Source organism: Neodiprion lecontei, chromosome 7 (genome assembly GCF_021901455.1).
Source record: "Neodiprion lecontei isolate iyNeoLeco1 chromosome 7, iyNeoLeco1.1, whole genome shotgun sequence".
In the NCBI taxonomy this organism is placed as follows: Eukaryota; Metazoa; Arthropoda; class Insecta; order Hymenoptera; family Diprionidae; genus Neodiprion; species Neodiprion lecontei.
Window position 1 is genome coordinate 8,713,208 of NC_060266.1, and position 26,647 is coordinate 8,739,854.

Genomic DNA, 26,647 nt, shown 5'->3' on the forward strand with positions numbered 1-26,647 from the left:
AGAGCAAGTCTGGAGATGATGTTGCAAAGGCAATGGAATCTGTGCTTGTTCAAAGACGGGTGCCAAAAATTTACACGTCGACAGAGGAACGGAATTTTACAACTCGGAATTTGAATCGCTTATGACACGTTACGGAATCAAACTTTACTCCACGTACAGTAATTCGAAGGCTTCGATCTGTGAAGGTCTCAATCGGACGCTGAAAGGTAAAATGTGGACACGGTTCAGCATGCAAGGAAGCTACAAGTGGCTCGATATCTTATCTGATTTTGTTTCGGCTCACAACAACACCAAACACCCAACCGTAAGAATGAAACCGTCGGATATCACCGTTTCAAACGAAAGGCTGTTATTACGTCAGGCGTACGGAGGACTTCGAGCAATACCAACCATATCGACAAAATTCAAATCTGGCGCAAAGTTCGCATCAGCAAATTCAGAAATGTCTTCGAGGAAGGTTACACTTCCAATTGGACGACTGAAATATTCACGATAAGTCGAGTGTAAAATACTCATCCTGTGACGTACAAGCTCAAAGACTACCGCGATCAACCTATCGCTGGTTTTTTCTACAAACAAGAGCTCCTCAAGTTTGCACATCCGGATATCTATCTGGTGGAGAAGGTGCTCAAGAAGCGTGGAAGAAAAATATATGTTAAATGGTTAGGTTTTGACAATACACACAACAGTTGGATAAGCGAATCGAACATGTAACATTAAATAAATGAATTTTTTGTAAAAACGTATGTGCCTCTTTATTTTATATCCGACACATCACAAGTATGCATCTTCATTTCTTATACAATCGACAGACATATGCATCGGTGTACAATTCTTCATATTTCGAAGCGTTCTCATTCACTATTTCACATAATAATATTTTGTACATCATGGTACAGTTATAAATTACAAACCTAAGGTGCAGGCTTGTAGCTCCACGGAAGCGTGTTGGTTGTGTTTTGGAACACGATCCGCTTATCGTCATTCCAGCTCAGTGCCACCTTCTGCTGTTCTACGGTGTATACTTCGTTCTTTCGACTTAATATCAAATGCTGATTTGTTGACAAATTTTCACGGATCAAAACACATTCCAAATAATCGTTGAAAGTTATTCGTCTCAACGCTGATCCTTTGACACCTTTGGCACGTTTATTGTCTTTCTTATCCCCCAAGACTCGGAATGCGTACAATTTAGCTCTTAATCCTACAAATTCCAGCATTATTTTTCCGTTATTCTAATCTTTCATCAAGCCGAGAACTTTTGTGTTCGGTAGAGGCATTTCATGAACGTTGTCAAGCGGATAATCACACGTATCGAATTTGTGCAAGTCCTCCTTCATATGTTTGTATATGTCGGGGACGGTAAAATTGTAAATCAAACTGTCGGTAGCCGTATACATTAATTTTGCTCGGTTGCCGAATTTTGAATCAATATAATCATAATGAAAATCATAGATACATGTTATAGCCAGATCCATGATGAAAAAACCTGCATACAATGGTTTATTCAACTTGACTTTGGTCTTACTCATTTAGACGATAATTATATCATTGTCGAAAACGGTGCAGCTGTGAAAATTGGGTTTGGCTATAGTAGCTCTAGCACCGTATCTTCCATCACATTTCGTGATCAGCCTGACATCTCTATACTTCCTAACATTTTCCATTGTTTTGCCAAAAACTGCGTTGTTCATCAGTTTGTGAAAATTTTTCTCAAATTCGTCGTGAGATTTTTTGCGCAAATCGGTATTCAAATCTATGTATTTTTTGAGCCACGGGGTTTGTCTGAATTTGAGAACTCTGTGAATTTTGAGTAATTTTAAGCCTAATTGTAAGCATTGTTTCAAAACACTATAGTGAACAACGTAGTTTTTCTTGGAAAGTAGCGTGGGCGTCAATTTCGGATGCTCACTATTCGAGATCGGAGGTATATAGTGCTCCGGACACAGTGGTAAATCTTTATGAATTTCATGCAGTTCCTCAGGATATTCCAAATCCACCTCCAGTATGTAACCAAACTCCGCATCGTCGGAGATGGGCAGAACCTCGCATTGTCCGAAGTCTGATAAACATTCGAAAGAACTGTGTGGCAGAGCAAAGCTTATAGCAGCACCGTACAAATTATTAACGTCAAAGTACATGAGATAAGGTTCTTCGACCTCAGGATCGAATGCCTTCCCCATGTACCTGTTGTTAGCCTTTGCGTATCTGTTCGAGCACTGTGACACACCACCACGAATGCCTTTTTCGATAAACATAACCATATCTATGTGGGTGAGAAGCTCGAGCTTCATGTCGGTACACTTAAACATCGCATCAAACGACAGACCGGTCGCGGTGTAATAATGTAACGGGTCCAGGTTGTACGTTATCCAACAGCTCTGTCGAAAGTTTTGAAAAACGTCGGCAAGTAAAAACACGTCCGTCTGTAAATACAAGTCCGAATACTCTTCCAAAGTTTGAACGTTGAAAGTTTGCCAAACTTTACATGCATGTGCATAGTCGTCGTCTGATATATCCCGATCATTTAATTTTGAGTAAAATTGTTGTTTGGATGGTAACCGTCTGTCCTCGAGCTTCTCCCAACTGTCTATGTATTCGTACGGAAACACTCCTTTTCTGATCAATAACCGAAATTCATCTGCGCTACGATAAAATTTTCGTGTGATTGATTTCTGATAATCACCGAGATACGTTGCTAATTTCTCAAGACTACTGGGCATGAAACGGTACGAATCTACGAATCCAAACTTCACATCTGTCCTATTGACACATTTCGTGAAAGAAATGTACTTTCCTTAGTTTACGGGTAGAAGCTCAATTGTGCCCTCGAACGATGTAGCCAGTGCTTTGATCAGAAAATGTGAATAGTAACCCGACAGATTGTGGAATATCACTGAGATAGTGTGCGAATTTTGGTAATTTAGATTGCAACCTCGATGAGCAGCACCACGGTACTTTCCTGTGAAATAGCAGTGGTCACGCTGTTTCACGTCTGTGAGTGTAAACGGTTTTTCACAAATGTGACACACTGTTGTTGAATGAAATTCGTTGATTTTGTTGAAATTGAGCGGTTTCATTGGTACAACAGTTTCGAAACAAATTTCTAGCGAATGTGCCAATTTCGCCAACTCATTCACAAACCATTCAATGCAAGTCTCTCCACGATTAATTTTGAATTTTGAAAGCGAATCGTCAAACGCGCAATGTAGATAGTAAGCTATACTGTACGGAAGATGCTTCTGATAAATTGTCCTTGTACCCATCTTTTTGAGAGTAGGTTACAGTAAAAATTCGAGATCCGCGTAGATGCAGAATGGAACGGTTTCTTTGTGCTTGAAATTTTTAAATTTCAGTATTTTTTCCTCATCTGTAGGTAAAATAACTTTGGTTTTGTTTAAATTCATGCAATCTATATTGTGCTTTGTCAAACACTTTTCAGAATGAAAGTGAGTCAAACATCTTTCACACAACCAAGTACGACATTTATGCTCAGAAATTTGAGATGTTGTTAATCGAGACAGATTTCGAACACCAGTAAAATGAAAGATTCTATTTTTTTTATAATTTTCCATATCAACATCATCATCGTCATCGTCAGTGATTTCAGTTTCTATCGCCAAAAGATGAATCTAGGTTTATCAGACTCATTCTGACTCAGGTGAATCGGTACTATTTCATTTTTTCTCCGATCACCTTGGTCTATACCATAAACGTTAATTGAAAGGCTGTTAAGCTTCTCAAATTTTGAAATAGTGTTTTTGTCGAGAGACATAGGAAACTTCATACCATTATACCGTAGCACTGAGCTGAAATGCCGATACGAGCTGGTCGCGTTGGGATTGTTGTTGTCGGCTGGGAACAGAGCTGCGGTGACCGATCAAACAAAGCAGTAAGAGTCGTTGTTTCTGATGTTTAACACAGCCTTCTTATCACTGATATGCGTAGGTAACGGGGTGTATGTGAACACACCGCCTCGTAGGGGCACGCACTTGTTGATATTTACAGTCAAATTGATTATCTCAGTCAGTGACCAGCCTGAATCCTTTTCCTGCAAATGTTCCACCTTTTTCAACAAACGCTCCGTCGCTTTGAGATGAACCATTCTTTGATATCTGCTGTCTGGAGGATGATTTCGTTTCTCGTATTAAAAAATTTGATCTCTCCCACCGTGTGATCATCTTTTTTAACTTCAAATTTACAAGCCAGGATAACGTTGGCTTCCAAGCTCCTGTCTTTCTTCAAAGCGTTTTCTAGTCCCGTCACAGCTAGTACCTTTGCGTCTTCTAGAAATCTCTTTACATCTTTATGCTTGAAATTGACGACAGATCCAGTTCGAATTCTCCCCTCGAAAGCTGATTCCAAATCTTCCCAGTGAACTCGATCGCCTCTTCTTACTTTCCGCGTACCTCCACCCGTTTTCTAGAGACGTTTAAATTTTTCCGCGAGCGCTTTCAAGAGTCCGATCGTTGTGATAATTCTCATCTTTTCTCCAATCGATGAAGCCTTTCGCAAAATTTTGTTCAGAAGACGAATATTCTGATTTCCAAATTTCATTCATTTCTGAACCTCCGCTGTTGATGATGTTTTGTCAAAGATTTTGTACACCGATTCCATAATATCGATCAATCTCAAATACTTCGCGGATTCCATCTTGAGCTTTTTCCTCATATATACTTGACAAGTTGTGACTTAATGATCGTTTGCAGTGATGAGCGTCTTTTTTATAGGGCAGCTGTACGTATGTTTGTGTATGCGCGCGCACCTCTTAGCATTCCTAGTGCGATTGTAACCCGACACCGCAGATCCATGGCTCTGAATGTACCACGGCTATCGGTCGACCTTGCACTCTGGTCTTGACTGAACCCGTTCAAAATTCATCGTTGAGTTCACACGACAGTTACAAGCCAAAAAAATGTCACGTGGTTGATGTCAAACCGACATCCAAGTAAGTGAAAAACAATTTTCAGAACCATTAATTTTGGAATGTCACGTGGTTGATAACGCGGGAAAGGAATGTGAGGTGGTTGATGTGACACATCAGCAGTCCTACGGTGGGAAAGGAATTCGGAGTGGTTAATGTTATACATCAGCAGTCCTATCGTTGGAAAAGAATGCGGGACTGTAAAAAAGTTCCCGCCCCCGCTCCACCCTCTACTGTTGGCAGACGTGCACTACATAAAGACTTTGATCTTCGTTCGGTAAGATTGTCGGTAAAACAGCACGATTTTGACCTTTGACCGCTAAGAATTGTTGGTAAAGCAGTGCGATTTTTACCGTCGACCGATACAACCGTCGATAAGGTTGCATGGTTTCGACCTTAAGTCGGTACGGCAGACTGTGACGTCATCGCGGAAAAGGGTTTGAGTCTGGGAAGAATGTCGGTAAGTGTTGGTAACAGGAATCTGTAAGTAGAACCCACATTGCTGTACTACTTCGATAGGTATAAATTCGATAGATCAACTTTTCAGAGCATACTCTAATCCAATTTCACACTTATTATAGTGCAGGCATCGTCGCTTGACAATGACAGTCTCAACTCTGTGAATGCAGAGAGCAACGTGTAATATTATTTGAGATGAGAATTTCGCACGAGGACGTTTGTTCACAACAACCTTGTGAAGTCAACTAGTAGGTCGCGCGCCTTACAACTCACGCACCGCAACAAGCGTTTCACGCCTTCTAGTCGCGCGCCACAGAATTAAGTGTTACGTCACACGCACCGCTCACGCCACCCACGCAGCCGAGTGCGTCGCGCAATCAGCCAACGTGAGTTCCCGCTGCTGAAGACCAACCGAGGCTCCGATAAGAGACCACCGATCTCACCGATCGGCAGGACACTTCGGTCTCGCCGAAACTGATCAGACGAACCAACTGCACTGCTACGCTACGCCACGCAACACTACGCTAGGCTACGATTCCAGACCAGCACGCAGACTTTGACAACTGCATGACGGACTCTGTTCAACTGGCAACAGCCAGCCCAACCCAAAAAACAAGTTCACACAACCCACCAGCTCCGTGGGTGCTTCACCATTTGGACCTCCCATCAAGGCCTCTGACTAGGCCACCAGCGATCCTGCTATCGCTGTGGGACGTAAGAAGAGCGAGAGTAACGTCACCAAGTTACTACCGCAGCATTCCGGCAGCGGTCTCTCCGTTTCCAGAGCCTCAATCCACCTACGTGTCAACGGCCACCCAGACGACACCGTCTGACAGCGAGTCGGAGTCTCCACAACGAGCAACCGAACCGGAGAATCGCTGCCCTCCAACACCGCCTAGCTCTTCGGAAAGCCGATATACGCCGCCACCAAAGACCGCACCAATTCATCGCTGCACTTCATCGCTGCAGCCTCCACCGCGGTGCAACAGGACTACGATCACCCCTTCTCTCGCGTGGCAACCATTGAAATAACTACCTTGTATATATAAAAACTGTAAATAAATAAGATGTATATACAACAATAAATCAAATCACTCATCTTTGAAACTACAGCAATCTACTCCTTCCACGCGGCTCGGTCGAATAGCTATCAGGAAGCTTGCCAGTGTAAGCACACTGATGAAGGGTTGCGTGGCTTCCACTTCGTCGGCGCATTTGGTTACTGATCGATAAATTGTTCTAGCTCTAATGAATGTGCTGCTCTGAAAATTGGTGACTCCTTAAGAAAAAAGATCACCTATAAAATATATATATATATTAGACTGGGCCAAAAAAATTGACTATTTTTTTTTTTTTGACAAATATATTGAGAATATCATTCAGTGTGGCAAAAAAAAAATTTCATGAAATTTTAAGCCCTTAATATTAACTTTAAGAGGTCTATCATCGCTGTTTTTGATTTTTAGTAATAATTTGATGTTTTACGTCAGAACTGTCGAAATATTGAAGTGAAAAAATTTATGTTCACTTATCCCTTCATAAAATTAAATTCCCTACAAAAAAGGTCTGATTATAGATTTTTGTCAAACAAGCCGTTTCCGTGTAATTGAGCTTAATAAATTGATATAAAATTTCTCGATTTGACTTTTTTAATTTGGAATTTCGTGACTAACGAATCAATGAATGTATAAAAAAGATCGTGACAGATTCTTAAAGGAAATTTAATGTTCTACAAAAAAGATCTCTTAATATTTTTGCCTCAATTTAATTTTTCAAAAGTTATTCTCAATTGAAATTTCAAGTTTTTCTTCAATTTTAATTGAGAATAACTTTTGAAAAATCAAATGAAGGCAAAAATATTAAGAGATCTTTTTTGTAGAACATTAAATTTCTTTTAAGAATCTGTCATGATCTTTTTTATACATTCATTGATTCGTTAGTCACGAAATTCCAAATTAAAAAAGTCAAATCGAGAAATTATATCAATTTATCAAGCTTAATTACTCGGAAACGGCTTGTCTGACAAAAATCTATAATCAGACTTTTTTTGTAGGGAATTTAATTTTATAAAGGGATAAGTGAACATGAATTTTTTCACTTCAATATTTCGACAGTTCTGACGTAAAACATTAAATTATTACTAAAAATCAAAAATAGCGATGATAGACCTCTTAAAGTTAATATTAAGGGCTTAAAATTTCATGAAATTGTTTTTTTGCCATACTGCATGATATTCTCAATATATTTTTCAAAAAAAAAAAATGGTCAATTTTTTTGGCCCAGTCTAATATATATATATATAATATATGCATTTACCCGGACAATCTCTTGAAACTATACATAAAATGCGCATGCGCGAGTTTCATCGGCTGCTCGGGCAGGCTGGCCACTCCGAGTTTCAGCTGTCAAACTCTGTTTCTGGCGGCGATGTAGTTCATACGAATTTTGAAGGTTAGAATTTCGAACAGTCGAGGTAGTGACTCGGAAAGTGGATGCTAATGCTCTTTGAAAATTGGCTTTATTCGACCGAAATGAGAAATCTGTTTGAATGTTGGGTGCTTGGAAGAAACGCAGCAGGTAGGTGGAAACACTTTATTTGATCACTTTCATTATTTCGTACATTAGAAATAAGAATGAAATTTTTTTCTGTCAACAGGTGATACGGCCAGAATTCATCTCCAATATTGATTGTTATCTGCCTATTCAATTTATCACACGTACAAAGATCATCGCCACTTTCAAGCAACTAAGCAACTTTTTCACTCTTGTGATTTCAGGCGGTAATATTGAATTTTATCACTTTTGAAAATGGGACATTCAACCGAGCGTTCAAGAAATTTAAACATCTTACTATCTGTAACAGAATTGTGAATCTTTTATTTCTCGAAAATAGTTCAGCAAAATTTACAAATAGTCGATAGTCAATGTATTTTTTCCGATCAATAAATTATTGCTACTACTATTAAAAATTTTCTAATAATTATCAGAGTTCATTTCGCAAATTTTCAGTGATGTTCGAATAAATAAATAAAGGGAACCTAATACTTAAATTGAAAATTCAATTTATATCAGATTTATTGAAATGATTTCTGTATTTCATGTTAGTGTGGTTCAAAACGAAGAAAATCCAATTGGAAGCGTAGAACTCAGGAACGTAGATCACATCCTATGACACAAGTTGAAAATCAACTCTCTCAAAATGCGCCTTAACGTCACAATTAGCTTCAAGGACAATCATGTTTTAGAGTAATGTCAGGACATTATTACGAGGATATTGATTTATTGGATTCAAGATTGTGTCCCTTATTTCATCAAAATGAATGAATATCTAATTTTTAACGAAGTTCATGAAGATTTTTTTCCAGATAATGTAATCCGATACAATATCTTGTTCACAGTCCTCCGAACATCACCTTGTAACAAGGATATTTGGAAAGAGTCCCTTTGTTGCAGGAACCATTATAAAATTCTTGGTTTTCAATTCGTGCTACTGAATAACTCTCTGTTTCAGGTTCCATTTTCAATCTCAAAATGAGATTTTTTTTGCTCCAGACAATGCTAACATGAAATGCAGAAATAATCGCGGTAAATGGAGATTCACAAGCTTTCACTCTTAGCGTAGGATCCTATAAAGATTGTAAAATTGAATTTGGTTTTCAAGTTATCGTGGCTCTAGCTAGCCAGGTGACACCGTCAACTGAAATTATATTTATAGACATTTTTTACTGAAGTTATTTAACAATTCTAGATTAAGATTGATTCAGTCTGCCTGACAAAATTCAACACCACAATCTAATTGAGGACTTGAAAAATTATTTATCTGAATTTAATGCCAAAGAGAGTAAAAGTAAGCTTCAAAATAAGATACCAAATTAAATGGTATAAAGTTCGAAAAACAATGCGGGTCACTAATAATGCTTGAATTACAATGGTGCACAGAATGATTCCTCCGTAAAATGAATTGGCAGTAACGGTTCAGTAACAAACTTATCGCTATCGGCTCGATAAAAGTAAAATGATGGGATATTCAGCCATTATGATCTGTAGTATATCCCGCTCTTCAATTTTGCCTCAACTGATGTTGAGAAGGTGGCGATGGCCTCATGAAATTCACTCTGGCACCTGTTGTCTGACGGAAGAACCAGGTTCGATGGTTATATTGATTGCACCGCTCGAGAAGCCAGGATCCTTGTCACCTAAACGTTTTGACCATCAGGTAAGGCATAATTTTCCTCGTGTTAATCAAAGTTCAAACTTCGAGCCTGCTGAAAACAAAAACCAATCTTATCATTGAATCCATGTTAAAATATTGTAATTGCCAAAGATCACGTAATTAGAAATTTACCTATATGCTTACATGCCTGACAAATTTACTCCCGCTTTGACAATGAATTATTTCGTACCTTAAAATATTAGAAGCTATTATTATCAGACAGGATCTCTTGGTATTTTTGGATACAACGAATTTCCAATAAAATGCACAAAACATAAATCGTTATTGAGACGCATTGCCATCAGACATCAGCTGGCTCAATATTCGAAAATTTCCATCACAAATAACTAATCGTTAGATATCGTTTGACGTATCGCTTTTGTGAATACCATTTGTTGAATTTGTATTGTGGAGTTTTTTTATAGTCTATGTTTTCCCAAAATCAACAAAATTCTTCGAATAGCAAATTCACAATATGATCGCGAATGTCACGGTATGATCGCGAGGTTACTGAAATTCGTTCACTTGAACCGCTGAATACGAGGTAAATAAACATCGCCGATCACATCGCTAAACTATTTTCTTGTTTTCCCACGTAATGATGAAGAGGGACTTCGATTTCTAGAATTGAAACTCAGAGACAGATCACCACGTGGTATTTAACCAGATAATACGTATCCTAATTCTGTGCATACCGGCGACACTGCGAGGGCGCGAAAACCACGATTCTGGTGATACCAGAATTTGATTGGATGACGGCAACGATCGCAACCGGTATCAGCCAATGCAATTATCTTTCTCTAGAGTTTCACAACTTTCCCACCCGCGAATATAAACAACCCTGCCTGCGTAGATTGACCACTTTGCAAAAAGATCGCGCTTCTTCAACCACATATCTGGCAATTACCTCGATTTTTTTGTGAATTTTTTTATCGTGTTAATTAGATCAAAAATGCCTAATTACAAGTTTTCTGTGCAGGAAAAAGTAGAGTTAGTGAAACATCATTACCAGGGCCTGTCTTACCGGGATAATCAGGACCATCTCGCCGTCACACACCCGGATCGGCCGACACCCTTGTTAGCGACCATCAGAAATTTGTTCCTAAAATTTGAAAAATCGGGTAGTGTCGACGAGAGAGGACCAGGAAAATCTCTCAGCCAAACTGTCAGCTAAGCTGGGATACCAAGCTGGACATCTGCTTGACTGTTGAAGAGGATCCATTCAAGCCGATCAGACGCATCGCCCAGGATTTAGAAATATCCAACGTGTCGGTCAGAAGAGTATTGCGTGAAGCTCAGTACAGATCGTTCAAGTTTCTAGTCCATCAAGAACTCTTGGCTGGTGATAACGATGGTCGTCTTCGCTTCAGCCAAGAGAAGATGGAACATCTGAACGCAGTCGAGGGCTTGTTGAGTCGCATTTGTTTCTCCGATGAAAGTACGGTGATACTTGTCGGGAAACCGAACAGGGAGAATACCAGAGCGTAGTGTCTAAACAACCCTCGTCTGTTCATTCAGGCGGGCACGCAGTACCCGTTGAAGCTCATTTTTTATTGATGGAAACCTCAACGGTGAGAAGTACCTCTGGTTGCTGAGAGAGAGGATCGTACCGGCTCCTAGGCTGATTGAAGAAGAAATCGTGAGTGTATTTTATCATGTAGAGCTGGCGTTATTATTAGCAGAGTGCGTATGATTTTAAAATGAATAATTTTATGCTTACTACAAGCAACGTTTCATTTTCTGTGTTTAGGGCGAACCTGTTTTGTTTCAACAAGATGGAGCCCCACCGCACTTCACACGTGCGGTGCGTGATTATCTCGACCAACAGTTGCCTGGACGCTGGATTGGTAGGGCAAGCCCGGAGGTCGAGTGGCCAGCCCGTTCACATGATCTCGCTTCCTTGGACTACGGCTTGCGGAGCCATTTGAAAAATGTTCTGTATGCCCAAAGTAGGACTGAAGACCTTGCCGCACTGCAAGCTAGGATCTTGGACATCCTGCAGAACCTGTCTCCGGATATCATATCCAACACGACAAATGCCTTCTACGACCGGCTCGGTTACTGCGCTGCAGCTGCTGGAGGGCATTTTGAGCACTCTTTTAAAGGCAACCAGTGGCCAGACGAGGGGTGATCGGAAGAGTTGAGATTGGTCCCCCAGTGTAATCAGACGATTGTCTTGTAAGTTATTGTTTTGTTTCCCGATTTTTCTTTAATAGCATGAGTTACACTGTAATATTAACTGTTGTTCTTTTTCTTGGATTTTTTTTGTTTTCTTTCTATTCTTGGATATCTAGTGAACCCTCTTTGTTAACGGAACATTGATTGTTGTACAATGGAGCTGTGGAAACTTTGTCAACTAATCAATGATGTCGGCGAGGGTTTTTGTGAGTATTGCGTCGGGTACGTTTGCTGTTAATTGCTACTCTTTGTCCTTCTAAGCTTCGTGTTTGAGATGAATAATTACTTCATTCCTTGTTACTCATTTCTTTTATTTATTTCATCTTCATCGGCACTAGTTACTGACTTTTGGAGCACTGCACCGTAACGAATCTACTCTGGAAATACTTTCTACTGGGTCTCAACCATTCATTTATTTTTAATTTTATGTAAATAAAGAATCTGTTTCCAATAAATATTGTTTTTACTTACCTACCTCTGTTTGTCCATACTCCCACTTGTTAATAACATTTCACATTGAATTTCAGATTTCTTCTTTCAATAAGTAACACCCAATTTCTCTATCATTTGATATTTGCCTCAAACCTCAAATCACGGCTTTATGCGCGAGAGATTCACAGCTTTTGTTTCATTATGTGTACGTTGGCGCCTTGATCAGCAGACGAAAACATCACCGCGGGGCGATTTCACCGACCGATGAGATTAAATTATTTGGCGCATGCGCATTGTATGCATAGTTTCAAGAGATTGTCCCGGTATATATTGTAACACACGGAATTTCCTTAGGTACGATTTTGAAAGATAGTTCAAGGGAAAAAATTCCGGTTCTCTGCGGCACAGATACTAATCTGGTTAAAAGATATATATATGTATATCTTTACATAAATATTTGTAAATTAAAATATATATTGTGACGTGGACTTTTCCCGCTCCTCGGTCACTCGGAGAAAATGACCGAGAACTTACCGCGTGCACAATAATTTGGCGTCCACGATGTCCCCTGAACCTGCAATAATACCGCGAAATTTGTTGGGCGCCTGGCGTGGTCAACACGCCTCGAAATCGGTAATACGATATACCGCGACCATATGCTTGGTAGCTCAGTACCGCGGAGAAGGGAGGGGTAATTTTTGGGTAGAGAGAGATACGCCACACGTACGCCGACAAGTTATTTCACAAAGCAGCAAGAAAATTAAACAATATATTTCAAAATAGCAATAATACAAAAAAAAATAAAAATAATAACAATACTGCGGAAGCTTGTCCTCGCGATCCCAAACGCAAACGCTTAACTTACAAAAAAAAGAACGAGCAAACAAAATAATCAATCAAAAAAAAAGAAAAAAATATGAAGGGATCCCGAAGACCTCTACGGCCTATGTGCGCTAGTCACTATACTACTCATGACCGCTAATTTACACACAAAAAGAAACCAAAAGCAAAATCGGACGCGACGCGCTGCTCGCGATCGTCCTCTACAGAACGGCGCTAATCGCCAACTTAATACTAACGAATTATGCAAATAAAGAAAAAAACTAAACTGAAACGAGGCTCGTCGCGGCACCCGCGACCCTCTTCTAGGAACGAATATTTTTATTAGCGCGCCCCCGAGCTCCACTTTCTCTGCGACGGCGGGACGCGGTCGCGAATTCGAATGCTCCCCGTGAGACTGCTCGCGACCTACACGAGAACGGAGGCTGTATCGGATGAAGTAAAATGACCCCGTGTAACGGATTTCAGTTACGCTCAAACTCGTGGCAATAATTTCTCGGCTCAACCCGTGACTCGACTCGATTTCCTGGATTCCCCGAAATTAACGCTACTTCCTTACGCACAACTCAGGCTACGGTCACCAAGCAAATGTATCGGCTAAAGAATCTCGAGTACAGTCGCTAACGCCAATCCTCACTGGCTATCCGTCCTCGGCAAGCCTTTACTAATGATCTCTCTAGATTCTCTCGCAAGAAGGTTAACAGCGCTTACCGCTCCACATCCACGCGACAAAAGGGCTAAATCCCTCGTGGTCCCTTGCTGCCATTTTCCTCGCGATCACTCTGTTTCCTCGAAACTCTCAAAACCAAAAAAAAAACGCACGATCGCTGTGTTCGATAGTCCTCGTTAACCGCCAGAACTAGAGTGATCTCGGATGGTCGCAACGCCGATCTCGTCACGCTAATCCTTCGTGACGTCATCACCCTAAGAATGCGCAACAATCGATCGGTCATCGATTTTGGGGATTGCGCAACTTGCCGCGCACCTGTCGTCGCTACGCGGCGCAGAACTTAAGGCTAGATCGCGATGTCGTCTCCCGCGCAGCTCTACGGAGTCCTGGGGTTGGGCGGGTTGGTGCTCCCTCGTCGCTAGCTGGTCTCTCGCGGTTGCCTTGGTTGGGCGTAGGCGGAGCGAGCAGGGAGGCTGCGGCGCGCCGGCCACCAGCGGGAATCGCGTCCGCCTTGGATTCCCGCGCTGCAGGGATCTGCGTTGCCTCCCCCTCCGCAGCCTCGGTGTCCTTCCCGCGAGATCTCCGCGGTTTTGCGTTGCCTCGAAAGATGTTCGGCGTCGGAGTTGGTCGCTGGAGGGTAGCCGGTGCACTCAAAAAAAAAATAAAAAAAAAACAAAAGCCTGTAATATCTTGGTCGCAATGCGCTATTTCGTCCCTGTCGAAGCCCGGGTGCGTGACTCCAGTTCTGGCGCTCTCTAAGATTATTTCGCGACTCGATTTTCTAAGCCCTGATTCCGGGATCTCGCCCAGGGTTCAGGGAGTCTCTTGTAACGGGCAGGCCTAACCGAACTGCCACGTTACAATATATATAAATATATTATATATATATTGTAACGGACAGCTGTTCAAAATCGCATCAATACAAACGGTGCCCGTGACATACGCAAAACATATCAACAACTGACACAGACAGCTGATCAAGACGACCATCGATAGCGACCGTAACCTGCTAGCATCCAAAATAATAAACAAAGACGACGGACGCTGACCAGCGCATACCAGGACGACGACCCACAATGGGACACACAAATAGGGAAATGACGTCGACAGAATCATCCAACAACAGCTCCGTGAGAGTATAAAACTGGGGCACCCCGAAGAGCGGTTACCAGTTGTCCGGCACAGCGCCGAGCTGCGTCACTTTGTAACGAGGCGTTTCTCATCTAGAGAGCGTTATCAAATTTAGCTTTACAAGTTTTAGAGAGGAAATTCAAGCATAGAGCTTATTCCGAATTATAGCAAAGAGTATCACAATTAGAGTCCACGATAGCCCGGGACCTCTAGAGAAAATATTGGGTAGAGCCGCGTATTTAACGTTTAAACTGTAGGGAGATTTAGAAGCAGAACCGACGAATTCTGTTAGATTTATTATTTCTTTAATTTTATTTTTTTTATTTTAGTTCTCTACAGTTACATTTTGTGAAACCTTATTTTTGTCTTCAGACAAAGACCATTGTACTTGGATTAATCGCTATTAAACTTATGTTATAGTTAAACATGCACTCGTCTGTCTCGCTGTCAACACATTACTCGAACATATAACTTTACCTGAAAAAGGGGAGGGAAATAAAACCAACAGCGAGCCAAGAAATTCCCTGGTCTGAAAGGTTGGCGGTGTTTTGGGTCAATAACCCATGACAAAGTATAGGCAGGCGACTCTGTTTACTCCGAGTTCGCGATTAGAAGGGAGTACTGGGAAACCAGTATCTCTGACTAGGTGACATACGCTTCTTTCACTTGTCTCCAGTTGAAGCAACGGCCTACAAGCCCTTGTCCTACTGAAGGGAGCAACGGGCGGAGGTGCTTGTTCACATTCCTAGGCGGCTTTGGTGATACCTAAGTCCGTATAGTTTGACTATCAAGAGTTTTTGGGTCTGATAAGCTGATCCAGCTTTTACCCATCGGAGACGGTTCCTTATAAATCTATTAAATTTGACAAAGAACATACTAATAACGGATTTATCACATAGGCTGTGGCCCGAGATAAACCGCACCCGTTACAATATACATATATTAGGGTGATTCAGAAAAAAAAATTTTTTTTTTCGTCCGAACAGGTTCAAAAGTTTCATTTAGGTATACAAAGATACCAGTTAAGATTTAAGATTTTAATATTATTATTAAGGGGTGGCTCATCGCACTTTTCGATTTTCTATAAGGATAACATAGAAAAAATGTTGTTTGCCTCTTCTAGTTTTTATAACTAGCTAACGAAGCGTCGTACAAAAACGCTGAAGACATAGTTTTGTAGGAAATTGAATGCTCTACAAAAAAGGTCTCTTGTCAAAATTTCGTAAAACTAACTGTGTCAAAGTTCCAGCCTGTCAAGAGTTGAGTTACTTATAATTTGACCTTTTTTGAATATTATAGCGTAACTACCGGTCTTATAAAAAAGTGTACATGAGTTTTTTTTGTAAAGCATACACTTGACTTGAAATAGATAATAACTGATAATTCATTTTTGCAACATTCCAGTCAGAACTGGAAACTTTAGCTTCCATATATGATACATGGATGCCGTTCTTCTTTCAGACTAACGCTGAAAATTCCAGTTCTGAGGTTGATACATCCTCACCACGTGCATTCGAAACTTGGTGGAGGGGAAGAATATCAAGTGGTTGATATCACATCGGAACTTGGACCCACAAACAGTTCTTGGAATTATAAACCACGGTAGGAATGTCACGTGGTTGATATCGTGGTGAAGGAATGTGGGGTGGTTGATATCACACAGGTATGCGGGTGAACAAAAACAAAAATTGTTGCTAAGGCAGCATGATTTTGATCTTCGGGTCGGTACCATAGGTGTCGATCGCTGTGACGCCACGCGGAAGAGGGGTCAAGCCTGGGAAAGATGTCAGTAAGTATCGGTAGTATGAATCTGTATACAGAACCAGTGTTGCGTTCCTAATCGTAACAATCGGATACAGTTTGCTATTTGTTGTTAGCTATTCGACCGAGCCGCGTGGAAGGAGTAGATCGCTGTGGTTTCAGAGATGAGTTATTTGTTTATGTTGTATGTACACTTTATTTATTTATAGCTTTATTTACATATATACAAAGAAGTTAGTATTTTGGTTGCCACGCTAGTGAAGGAATTGCCTGGGTTCTGTTGCACCGCAGTGAAGGCTTCAGCGATGAGGTTTGGTGACGAATCGGTGTGGTCCTCGGTGGCGGCGTGTAGCGACTCTCTGGAGAGCTTGGCGGCGTGGGAGGACGGCGATTCTCCGGTTTGGTCACTTGTTGTGGAGATTCCCACTCGCTGTCAGACGGTTCTATTTGTGTGGCCGTTGACACGTAGGTGGGTGGAGTCTTTGCGAACGGAGAAACCGCTGCTGGGATGCGGCGGTAGTAGCTCGGAGACGTTACTCTAGCTCGTCTGACGTCCCACAGCGAGAGCAGGATTGCAGGTGGCCTAGTCAGAGGCTTTGAAGGGAGGTCCACAGGTCGAAGCACCCAAGGAGCCGGTGGGTTAAGGAAACTTGCCCTTTTTGTTGGGCTGGCTGTTGCCAGTTGAAAAGAGTCCGTCATGCAGTTGTCCAAAAGTCTGCGTGATGGTCTGTGACTGTAGCGTGGCGTAGCGTGGCGTAGCGTGGCGTAGCGTGGCGTAGCGTGGCGTAGCGTGCCGTAGCGTTGCGTAGCAGTGTAGGTCGTATTACGGGTCAATCCGGTAAGACCGAAGTTGTCCTGCCGATCGATGAGATCGGTGGTCTCTTATCGCAGCCTCGGTTGGTCTTCAGCAGCGGGAGACCACGTTGGCTGATTGCGGGACGCGCTCGGCTGCGTGGGTGGCGTAAGCGGCGCCTGTGACGTAACACTTTCTTCTGTGGCGCGCGACTAGAAAGCGTGAAACACTTGTTGCGGTGCGTGAGTTGTAAGGCGCGCGACCGACAAGTTGACTTTACAAGGTTCTTGTGAACAGATACATTGAAAAAAAAAGAAATGAAACACATTTGGGCTACGAACCCGAACCCGAAAAAGTGTTTTCAACTAAAAAAAATTATTTCTTCCCGTTACAAATTGGACATTGATGTCAGGAGATGTGTCACAGCAAAAGCCTTCAAGTTTAGAATCGTTTGTTACTTACATGCGTCATGCCGCCGTTTAGTTATTGATATTGATGAAAAAATTCTAATATATTCTCGAAAGTATATATAATATAAGTCTTAAACTCAAATCAGTCTATTGGGTATGATTTTAGATCGTTAAAGGTATAATATATCAATGGTTAGTACCGTCCCCCCCCCCCCCAATGAAGAACCAAACGCGCAACACCAAAAACGTTTTTCGCTTTAGAGATAGTTGTCCATGATTTATAAGGCCCAAGGACAAGTGGTCTGATGCGCGTTTAGTTCTACTGAAAAATACCGAACTTAACAATTTCACCAGCCACTCCCCTAATGCCTACAATTTTAGTACGATGCTGTCATTGCCATTCACCTTTATGACGATAGCGTTTCAAGGTAGTAGAGAGGTGTGTCATATAGGAAAGGAGACTTTTGTAAATGGACTTTGTTTCACTAATGCAAGGAAACTGGGGACCGAAAAAATAACAGAACATAAATAGCCCCAAATTACTATCATATGCCATGAACGTAGATGGTTTTATTCATAATATAACACCCAGATGAAACAAACGTACTTTGGATATGTCTCGCAAGTTGAATAAGTAGTGCATCTTTGCTGGTGTAGGTAACATCTTTTGAATGACATTGGTATACATATCAATGGTTGCGGATGTTATGTCACTTGCTGTGGAAAAAAGATTTAAGTTAGTGAGAACTGAAGGAATAATGCATAGACATTAGTTATTCCCGTAACATGAAGTAATAGTAATTTTTTCACCTAACCACCGTGCAATTGAACATATCCAGAAAAAAAGTATCCAGTTTTCAAATAATACAATCACGTTAGAACCCGAATTCTGTATACGACCAGCAAAATAAGTGGAGTTAGCATTTAGTGGAAGGTCGTTGTCAATACAAGCATAGTTGATGGAAGACGGAGTTTACGCAGCTGCAAGTGTATCAATAGATTGACCTACAAACTACATATACCTTGTGAAGTGGAATTTTTGATACCCGTTACAAACAACTTCTCAAACCCTAGATTGAACCCAAAATTAGAGATTTCGCGATGAAGTAGAAAACAGAGCTCGAGTGAGGGTGACGCATTCAAAACTCCAAGAGCGGATATTTTAGAAGCTAGCAAATCAGATAATTCAGGACTCTTGTTTTTTTTTGTTTTCGTGTTTATGTGATACTGAGTGGGGGATCGACAATGAATTCAGCGAAATCATCTATCGCCAACATTGTGGATTATTGGATGGAAGAACGACGAGAGTGCTGCTATCATCACGAGCGGGGTCAGCCACAAGGCTGCGGAGAGAACGCCCACTTAGAGCTCTGGCACAGGAAAAACAAACCAAAGATTCCCGTTGTTGGCCAGCAAGCCGTTACCTCCCTGCAGCTCATCTAGTAATTCAGAAACTGATGAATACTTTGAGTGACTTATATTTGTAAGCTTTACATGGTTTTTGGTACCAGCGCTTCACGAGCATTTCACGGCATCTACACCTATATCTGGAGCACCGGCTCATCCCGTCACCAATCAGCATTTCACAACACCGGAATTCGATGTAGCTATAAGTTAGATTTAAAAAATACGTAATCTAAAAGCTGATGATAAGCGGGTAGTATTGCTCATCACAAGGGCGGATGTCCGAATTCCCAGCCCCAAAGTTTGGAGTACTTGTGTACTGGCGTTAGTCAGAAGCAGGAGGGGTTTTGTAATTAGGTATCGAAATATCAAAGGTATGTAAAGAAGTGTGAGAAGTGATTGATCCAGTAGCAGCGCCCGACAAACGGTTGGCTATCTTGAGTTTGCGTTATCAAGGTGCTCAGAACTCGTTTGCCGATCTGCATGCCCGATGAGCGTAGTCTGAGTTTTGCAATTTTTAGCCATTATACCGGAGTAGTGTATATATAAGAGTTCTGACTTAAAAATAGCGACGCTCCCCCCAAGCTCCCCCTAGCTCCCCCCTCGTTCCCTCTAGGCCTGCGGTCCGCCCCCTTCGCTCCCCCCTGAATCCGCAGCGCTCCGCCCTAGCTTTTGATCATTTCCGCGGTTTGACACAAGATGACTATTTTCATGGGATTTGAAACACACACACACACACACATACACACACAAAATAATTCCTGTCGAGACTTGTTTGGCGCTGGAAAGTCGCGCATAAATTGGATAGGGTGAAAAACCGTTAGACCTATTGAAAAAATTCCATGAAATGGTTCCTGAAGAAAGGTTCAAAATAGCGTTTGAATGCATTCAATAATTTTTTTATTCAATTGGGATTACTTTCAGTTTCTTATTCTATTCTAAATTATCTTATTCTTAATTTAACAAGTAAAATTATACATATTATTTTCAATATCCATATTAATTAAACATATTATTATTGCAAAATTGACTTACACTAATTTCCTTACCGTACCGCTAATCGGACTGTACTCAACGGCTCGATCGTGCAAGATCGTATAATAGGCTGCGGTGTTTTGGGGAAATTCCATGCTCGCTTCAAATTTGAATCGAATATCCACCGGTCCGGTTTTCAACGATTCATTCTGTTTCGAGCAATCGATAACGATGAGGGGAGCTTGATTTATAAATTCACGCGTCAATAACAAAGGTTTGGCCTCTTTGTTGTAGCAGACCGTTTGAAATTGAACATACATGTTGCAGAGAATGGCGTACTGATTACTGGATGTATCGAGATTCAAATTTCCGTAGGGATAACACTGCGAGTTGAGAAAGAGTTTCACATCTCTGATTCGACAATGATCAGGTTTACTGGCATTTGTCTGGGAATCGTGTCTTTTTGCAGTTTGGAATCCCAGAACGACATATCTCGGCTTTTCCAACTGCGTCGATGTCTTGACCGCCCACACATATCGCGTCGTTGGCGGGAGCATCGGATACACGTATGTTTTTCAAGAACGAAAACTCATGGATATATCCGGATCCTTGGCAATGTAGTTGAGTAGCTGGATTTTCCGGTTATCGGCCAGTTTGATGTAGGGTAGCAACCACTTGATTTTATTGAGGGTAATTTTGATGTTTTCCGTGGGCGGCGTCTGAATCACCGCATTCAAATCGGTGTTGGAACGTGTCAGAATCAACTCGTGTTTGCCATTGACGATGACTCGACAATAATATTGGGCGAAGCCCAGAATACAATTTAACGGTAGAACAACGTCGAAATTTCCAGAAGCATCAGTTAGTTTGATATTACCGCTCAACCAACCGGCATTCTCCAGACTATATAGCTGACCGGGACTTAAGGATAAGTGCCCCTTCATAACACTGGTGATACCAACATTTTTATTCCAATCAATCTCCACACCGTTCAACTCGTAGCGAACTTCCCCAAACAAATGGCAAACAGCCATATTGATCAATTTCGTGGTCGTCACCGCATTTACACCATCGTTCTTTGTAATTTTTCCATGAATGTGGAGAAAGCTTTCACTGGGCAGTAGACGCAAGTGTTGATGTTGCACAACAATATGGATTTCATCATTGTTCTGGAAGGTGGATGATGCGAACGGCTGATGAGCATGAATCTCAGAGTGCCTAATCGATTCGTCGAATACCACAGGTTTCTGTATTCTTATTATTTCTTCCCCGGTAACACACATAGGATGCAGCGAACACGAATTCTTATTTTCCAAAATTTCCACGTAATCGAAGACCTAGGCTTCAGAGAAACCAAATGTTCAGAGGTGTCAGCGGAGATGTCGATTTCGTCGGAGGTGCTGGACGACTGGCGATATTTAGCCATGACGTCTTGCTTGTACAACTCTTTCCCGACTTTTTGGTCTTAAACACGATCCCCATTATTCAAGAAATTTCACATGTAAGTGCACAGTTATCGTTTCTCCGCGAAAATTGATCAACTCGTCGTCTTGATCGACTATTCTCAGCTGTATATTATATATGGATTGTACGGCGATTGGTGGGTAAATGACGCTGGCAGGCACTTCGACAATCTTATATCCTGATGGAACGATGGAGAAAAATCTGTGAATCGTGTGAGCTTTACGATCGTTTATGTACGCCCCTGTGGTTATGTTGCACTCAACGCGTATGGTATTAACTTTCAGTATGGCCACCGGTAATTCTGATTTATGTAAAACATCTCTTGCCAGCTCAACCGGCTTGAATCCCAATAAGCGCCCCATGAAATCTTTGGGTTTGAAATCTATCATTTGATTGCACGGAACTTCACTGTTCAGCTCGTTGTTGTTGGATTGCAGACTGAGGGTGATGTCGTTGAGTATCTCCTTACGCAGAAAATATTCGATATCTTCAATTTCGTTGCTCCCGGTGGGTATAGTTATAACTTCTCGGCTCTTGTCCACCCGCTCTAGATAAAATTTATTACAACCCTCTTGAATATTGGATATTGAATTGAATGTCGTGAACTCGACGTGTCCAAGAACATAGTTTTTCTTCGATGATAGCTCGATTGGAGGAAAATATTGCGCCTCCAACACGGATGAGCTGCCCAATAGTGTCAACGTCAACGATTCTATCATGACTGATGCTTGATTATATAGCAATCCTCTTTTTTTAACCGTTGGCTGAGAAATTTGAGACACAAGTGACAAAAAATAATAGTATCATACTCCTGGTATCTTCTCCGATTATATCAAACGCTACCGACACCGAGATAGTTCATCCAATCCTTAGGCGGTTGCAAATCACCAAAACTATCGAAATACACAACATGGTCACCATTTTTCTTGTACGCAACCCAATCTGTCCCTGGACCGTTTTCATCGTCAAGATTAATAATTGCAGATTCACGCATTTTTGGTTCTCTTTTCGGTAGATCATTCCGCATGAAAACGCCTCGAAAATGTGAAATTTTCATATTTTCAGCATAGTTGCGTAAACCAATGCTTGTGAGAGCTCAGAGTGGTAGCTTTGCTAATTTTTTGCCGAACGCAAGTACAGGCCCATTCCGCTGCGGTAGGGTCGCAGGTATAATGCCCCACCGCAAGGGCAATTTTTTTTGGTCCGTCCAATTGTGGTAAAACTCACGCTCTCCTCCAACTCATCACCCACGACAACGGATTGAGATTCGAAAATGTCTACGTTTATTCAAAATCCCTCATTCAGCCAAAGTATTAATTTTTGGAAAAGTTGCTAGAACCCGTACGGGGTGTGGGGTATTTCACATTTAGTGAGAACACGGATGTTGTGAAACCTGAAGATGCGCACCCGAACTCTGTTATGATTTTCGATGATGTGGCGTGTGAGAAGCAGGATGACATCAGAGCATACTTCAGCATGGGTAGACATCGCGACGTTGATAGCTTTCATCTCAGTCAAACATATGCGCGCATACCTGAACATCTAGTGCGTGACAATGCTGTAACAGGAATATAGGATAATCGTATCTAACTCAACGTCAGAGTCGAAATCTCTAATTATAAGGTATCCACGATTAATAAATAGCTTCCGAATCACTTAAAATCATTTAAATATTATGCGCCGTTACGCCATATTGATTCGAGACTAATAGGGTACAGACATTCAAATTCAGGCTAGCGCGCAGGCGTCAAATTGTCGAGCGAATTATCGATCGAAGCCACGTGCGGCAGGAGCCGGCACAATCACTTCTATGTCAACCTAAGTGGGTAGCGTTCGCGTGGTTTGACTCTTGTGTCAACCCCCGTGCCTATTACACGATTTTGTAATTCGACTTTTGTGTCGACCTTTGTACGTGACAGTTCCATAGTTTGACTCTTGTTTCAACCTTACTGTTAGTTCAGTATATTTTGTGATTTGACTATTGTGTCAGTTCCGTACACTTTGACTCTTGCGTCAACTAGTACGTAATATTGTCTTGTAATTTGACTGTGGAATCAATCCCCTCGTAATTGTGAAAGTCCGATTTCGACAACAATTTGTAAGTACAAATAAACTTGTACATTCTGTCCAATTCTTTCTTCTATGCTCTTGAAAATTTGGACTCTCCCTTCCTCGGGTCCCCAAATGAACTCCCTTGCGAATAGAGTCTATAAATAAAACTATTTATCGTTATTTGTCAACCAACTGAGCTTAGCCGTTATTTTGTTTTTGTTAATTTTGATAATTAACTCGCGCCCAACATAATATAATAAAATTGTCTGAGCCTCGACAGCACTTGACCCAGGCCGCGTCGAGTAGAAGCAATTCAAAGTAAAATATAATAAAATATAGTAAAGTATAAATTGTCAATATTCTTGATAAATTATTAAACAAATCGAAGGGAGTGAGTTGCTTCTGTCTCAATGCAAACATGTTGGTTCTATTTCGCCAAGATGAAACGAATCTGAAACATATGTACAACGATCACGTGAACACCGACATGACTTATCAGCAATTTAAGGACTTTTGCTCAGCATGTTGGAATGATGGTAAATACAGTTTTGTGGTGATTGACAAAGATAGCGAAATCGACGGGGGGAGATACAGGAAAGGATTCGACTGCTTTATCAGCATAAGCCAACTGAAATTCGTACAGTTATGTCGTGGCCACCAAGTCGTCAATATGGAGAGCTCCAAGATTCCAAAGCATAGCGATACGTTGAGTGAAATATCTAAAGCTAGCGATGTCATTCGTCGGAATCACAAAATGATCAAGTTGGACAAAGACATGACCGAGCAGGTTATGGAAGAGGTGTTCAAACCATTAGTGACGCCGTTGCAAGAATTGGTGGATACTTCAAAGCAGCAGCAGCAGCAGCAGCAGCATGTGAAACAAGAAATCAAAACAGAACTTCCAGATGTTACGATGAATGAACGAGAGGAGGAGCGTACCGAGGATGACGATGAGGATAGGGAGGATGAGGAGGATTTCATGGATGCTTATGACGAAATGTTGAAATTTGGTGAAACTTCCACTACAAGCACGCCTGTGCGGAAAATAAAAGATTCCGTGGCATAATATTTAAAAATGTTCATAACGAGCAAGGAGAAAGATTTAGGTACCGTATACGGCGTTCGAAAGCTGACAAACAGTTTGATGATTGGCGATTGGCGGGTCAATTTCTCTGATGATCAGATTAACGTGAGAGATGAAAGTTACGAAAAAACACCTGGATTACTCAAATTGTTGTTCAAAAAATCGCCCGATGCCTCGGTTGTAAATGATGCTGATAAAAGTAATTACATAAAAATTATAACGATGACAAATGTACATCGAAAATGATACCAAGTCGATGGAAGTCTTCGAGATGATACAAAAAATGTAAAGTATAGAAATTTCATTGCACAACGCGTTAGCTCGCCGAAAAAATCTCGTAAAAGTTTGCCCGACTATAAGATTGTGCGAAAGGAGCGGCGAGAAGTGGATTAGGTTCACTGGGATAATCCGAATGAAATTGTAGATCGCCTCCGACTACTTATGGCTTTATAGGCTGCAGGCAATACCAATCATACCAACGAAATAGTGGCCATTATTGAAGAGTTGCGGGAAGCCGCAATCGATTATTAGCAGCAGACCAGCTTAAAATCGTCATTTTTTCAGTAACTGTCTATCGATGAGCATAGAAATATTCGGGCATCATTTGGAGCGTAGTGGTGAAAAATTCGTTCGTGGTCCACCTGTTGTTGGATTCAAAATCACCCCTGACAATCAGTACGATCTGGATGGTAAACGATTGTGTAACAAAGCTGATCCGCAGCACCCCACCGATGCTGTTTCCTTAAAAGATCTCAATACTGCTTGACGGTCTATGAGTGTTGATATTGTGGATATTTTTCAATCAAATTTTGAGAGATCCATACATAATCACAACGAAGAGTTGAAACAACTACGCATAAATAGCAAAATCATAGATACCACGCTGAGTCGCATCAAACATATTGGAATTCAAGCAACATCGACGCCGGAACAAGCCAGCAGGGAATTAGTATCGATTGAGGATCAAAAGCGGTTGGACGACAATTCGAAAAATTGGAAGATGAGGAGTTGGGAACAATGAAGGTGGTAATAGCTGCTGAACTTCACAGACCGGCTCGACGCAATTATCTGCGGCGATTCGTAGATGTACGTGGACTGGATGAAACCTGGCAAGCTGATCTCGTGGATATGACCGCATACAGGTTACATAACAAGGGATACAAATACTTGCTCACAATCATCGATATATTTTCCAAGTATGCGTGGGCGGTGGCGATAAAGTCCAAGAGTGGGAAGGATGTGACTGCTGCCATGAAATCGGTTCTGATGCCGAACCGCATACCTAAACATCGACACTTCGATCAGGGCAAAAAATTTTAAAACAGTGAGTTCAAGGCTCTCATGAAGCAACACAATATCAACATGTATTCGACATACAGCAATTTGAAGGCATCGATATGCGAACGTTTTCACCGAACGTTGAAAAATAAAATGTGGAAGCGGTTCACTCTCCGAGGATCTCACAAGTGGATTGATATTTTGAGCGATTTGATGAAATCCTACACCAACACAAAGCATCGCACGATACTGATGAAGCCGGTGGATGTCAACGCGGATAACGAAAAACAGCTGTATCGAAGTATTTACAAGCCTCGGCAAATCAAGCGAAGCAATCGGAAGCGGAAAATCAAAGTTGGCGACCGGGTTCGAATCAGCAAGTACAAAAATGTGTTCGAAAAAGGCTATACACCCAATGGGACGACTGAAATATTCACCGTGAGTGAGGTGAAAAATACCAATCCACCCACCTACAAACTTACCGATAATCAAGAGCATCCCATCCAAGGTAGATTCTACGAGGCTGAGCTCAGTAAAGTAAAATACCCCGATGGCTACCCGGTGGAGAAAATATTACGC

The 26,647-nt window shown here is 41.5% G+C and overlaps 1 protein-coding gene across 1 annotated transcript in view; it reads right to left on the reverse strand.

Moving 5' to 3' along the window:
• Positions 1–26,647, reverse strand: part of LOC107227614 (dynein axonemal heavy chain 2) — a 732,784-nt gene that overhangs the window by 218,500 nt on the left and 487,637 nt on the right. Inside the window, exon 26 of the mRNA XM_046746102.1 lies at positions 18,419–18,528. Within this exon, the coding sequence (XP_046602058.1) occupies positions 18,419–18,528 (110 nt within the window). The remainder of the gene's footprint in view (positions 1–18,418; positions 18,529–26,647) is intronic.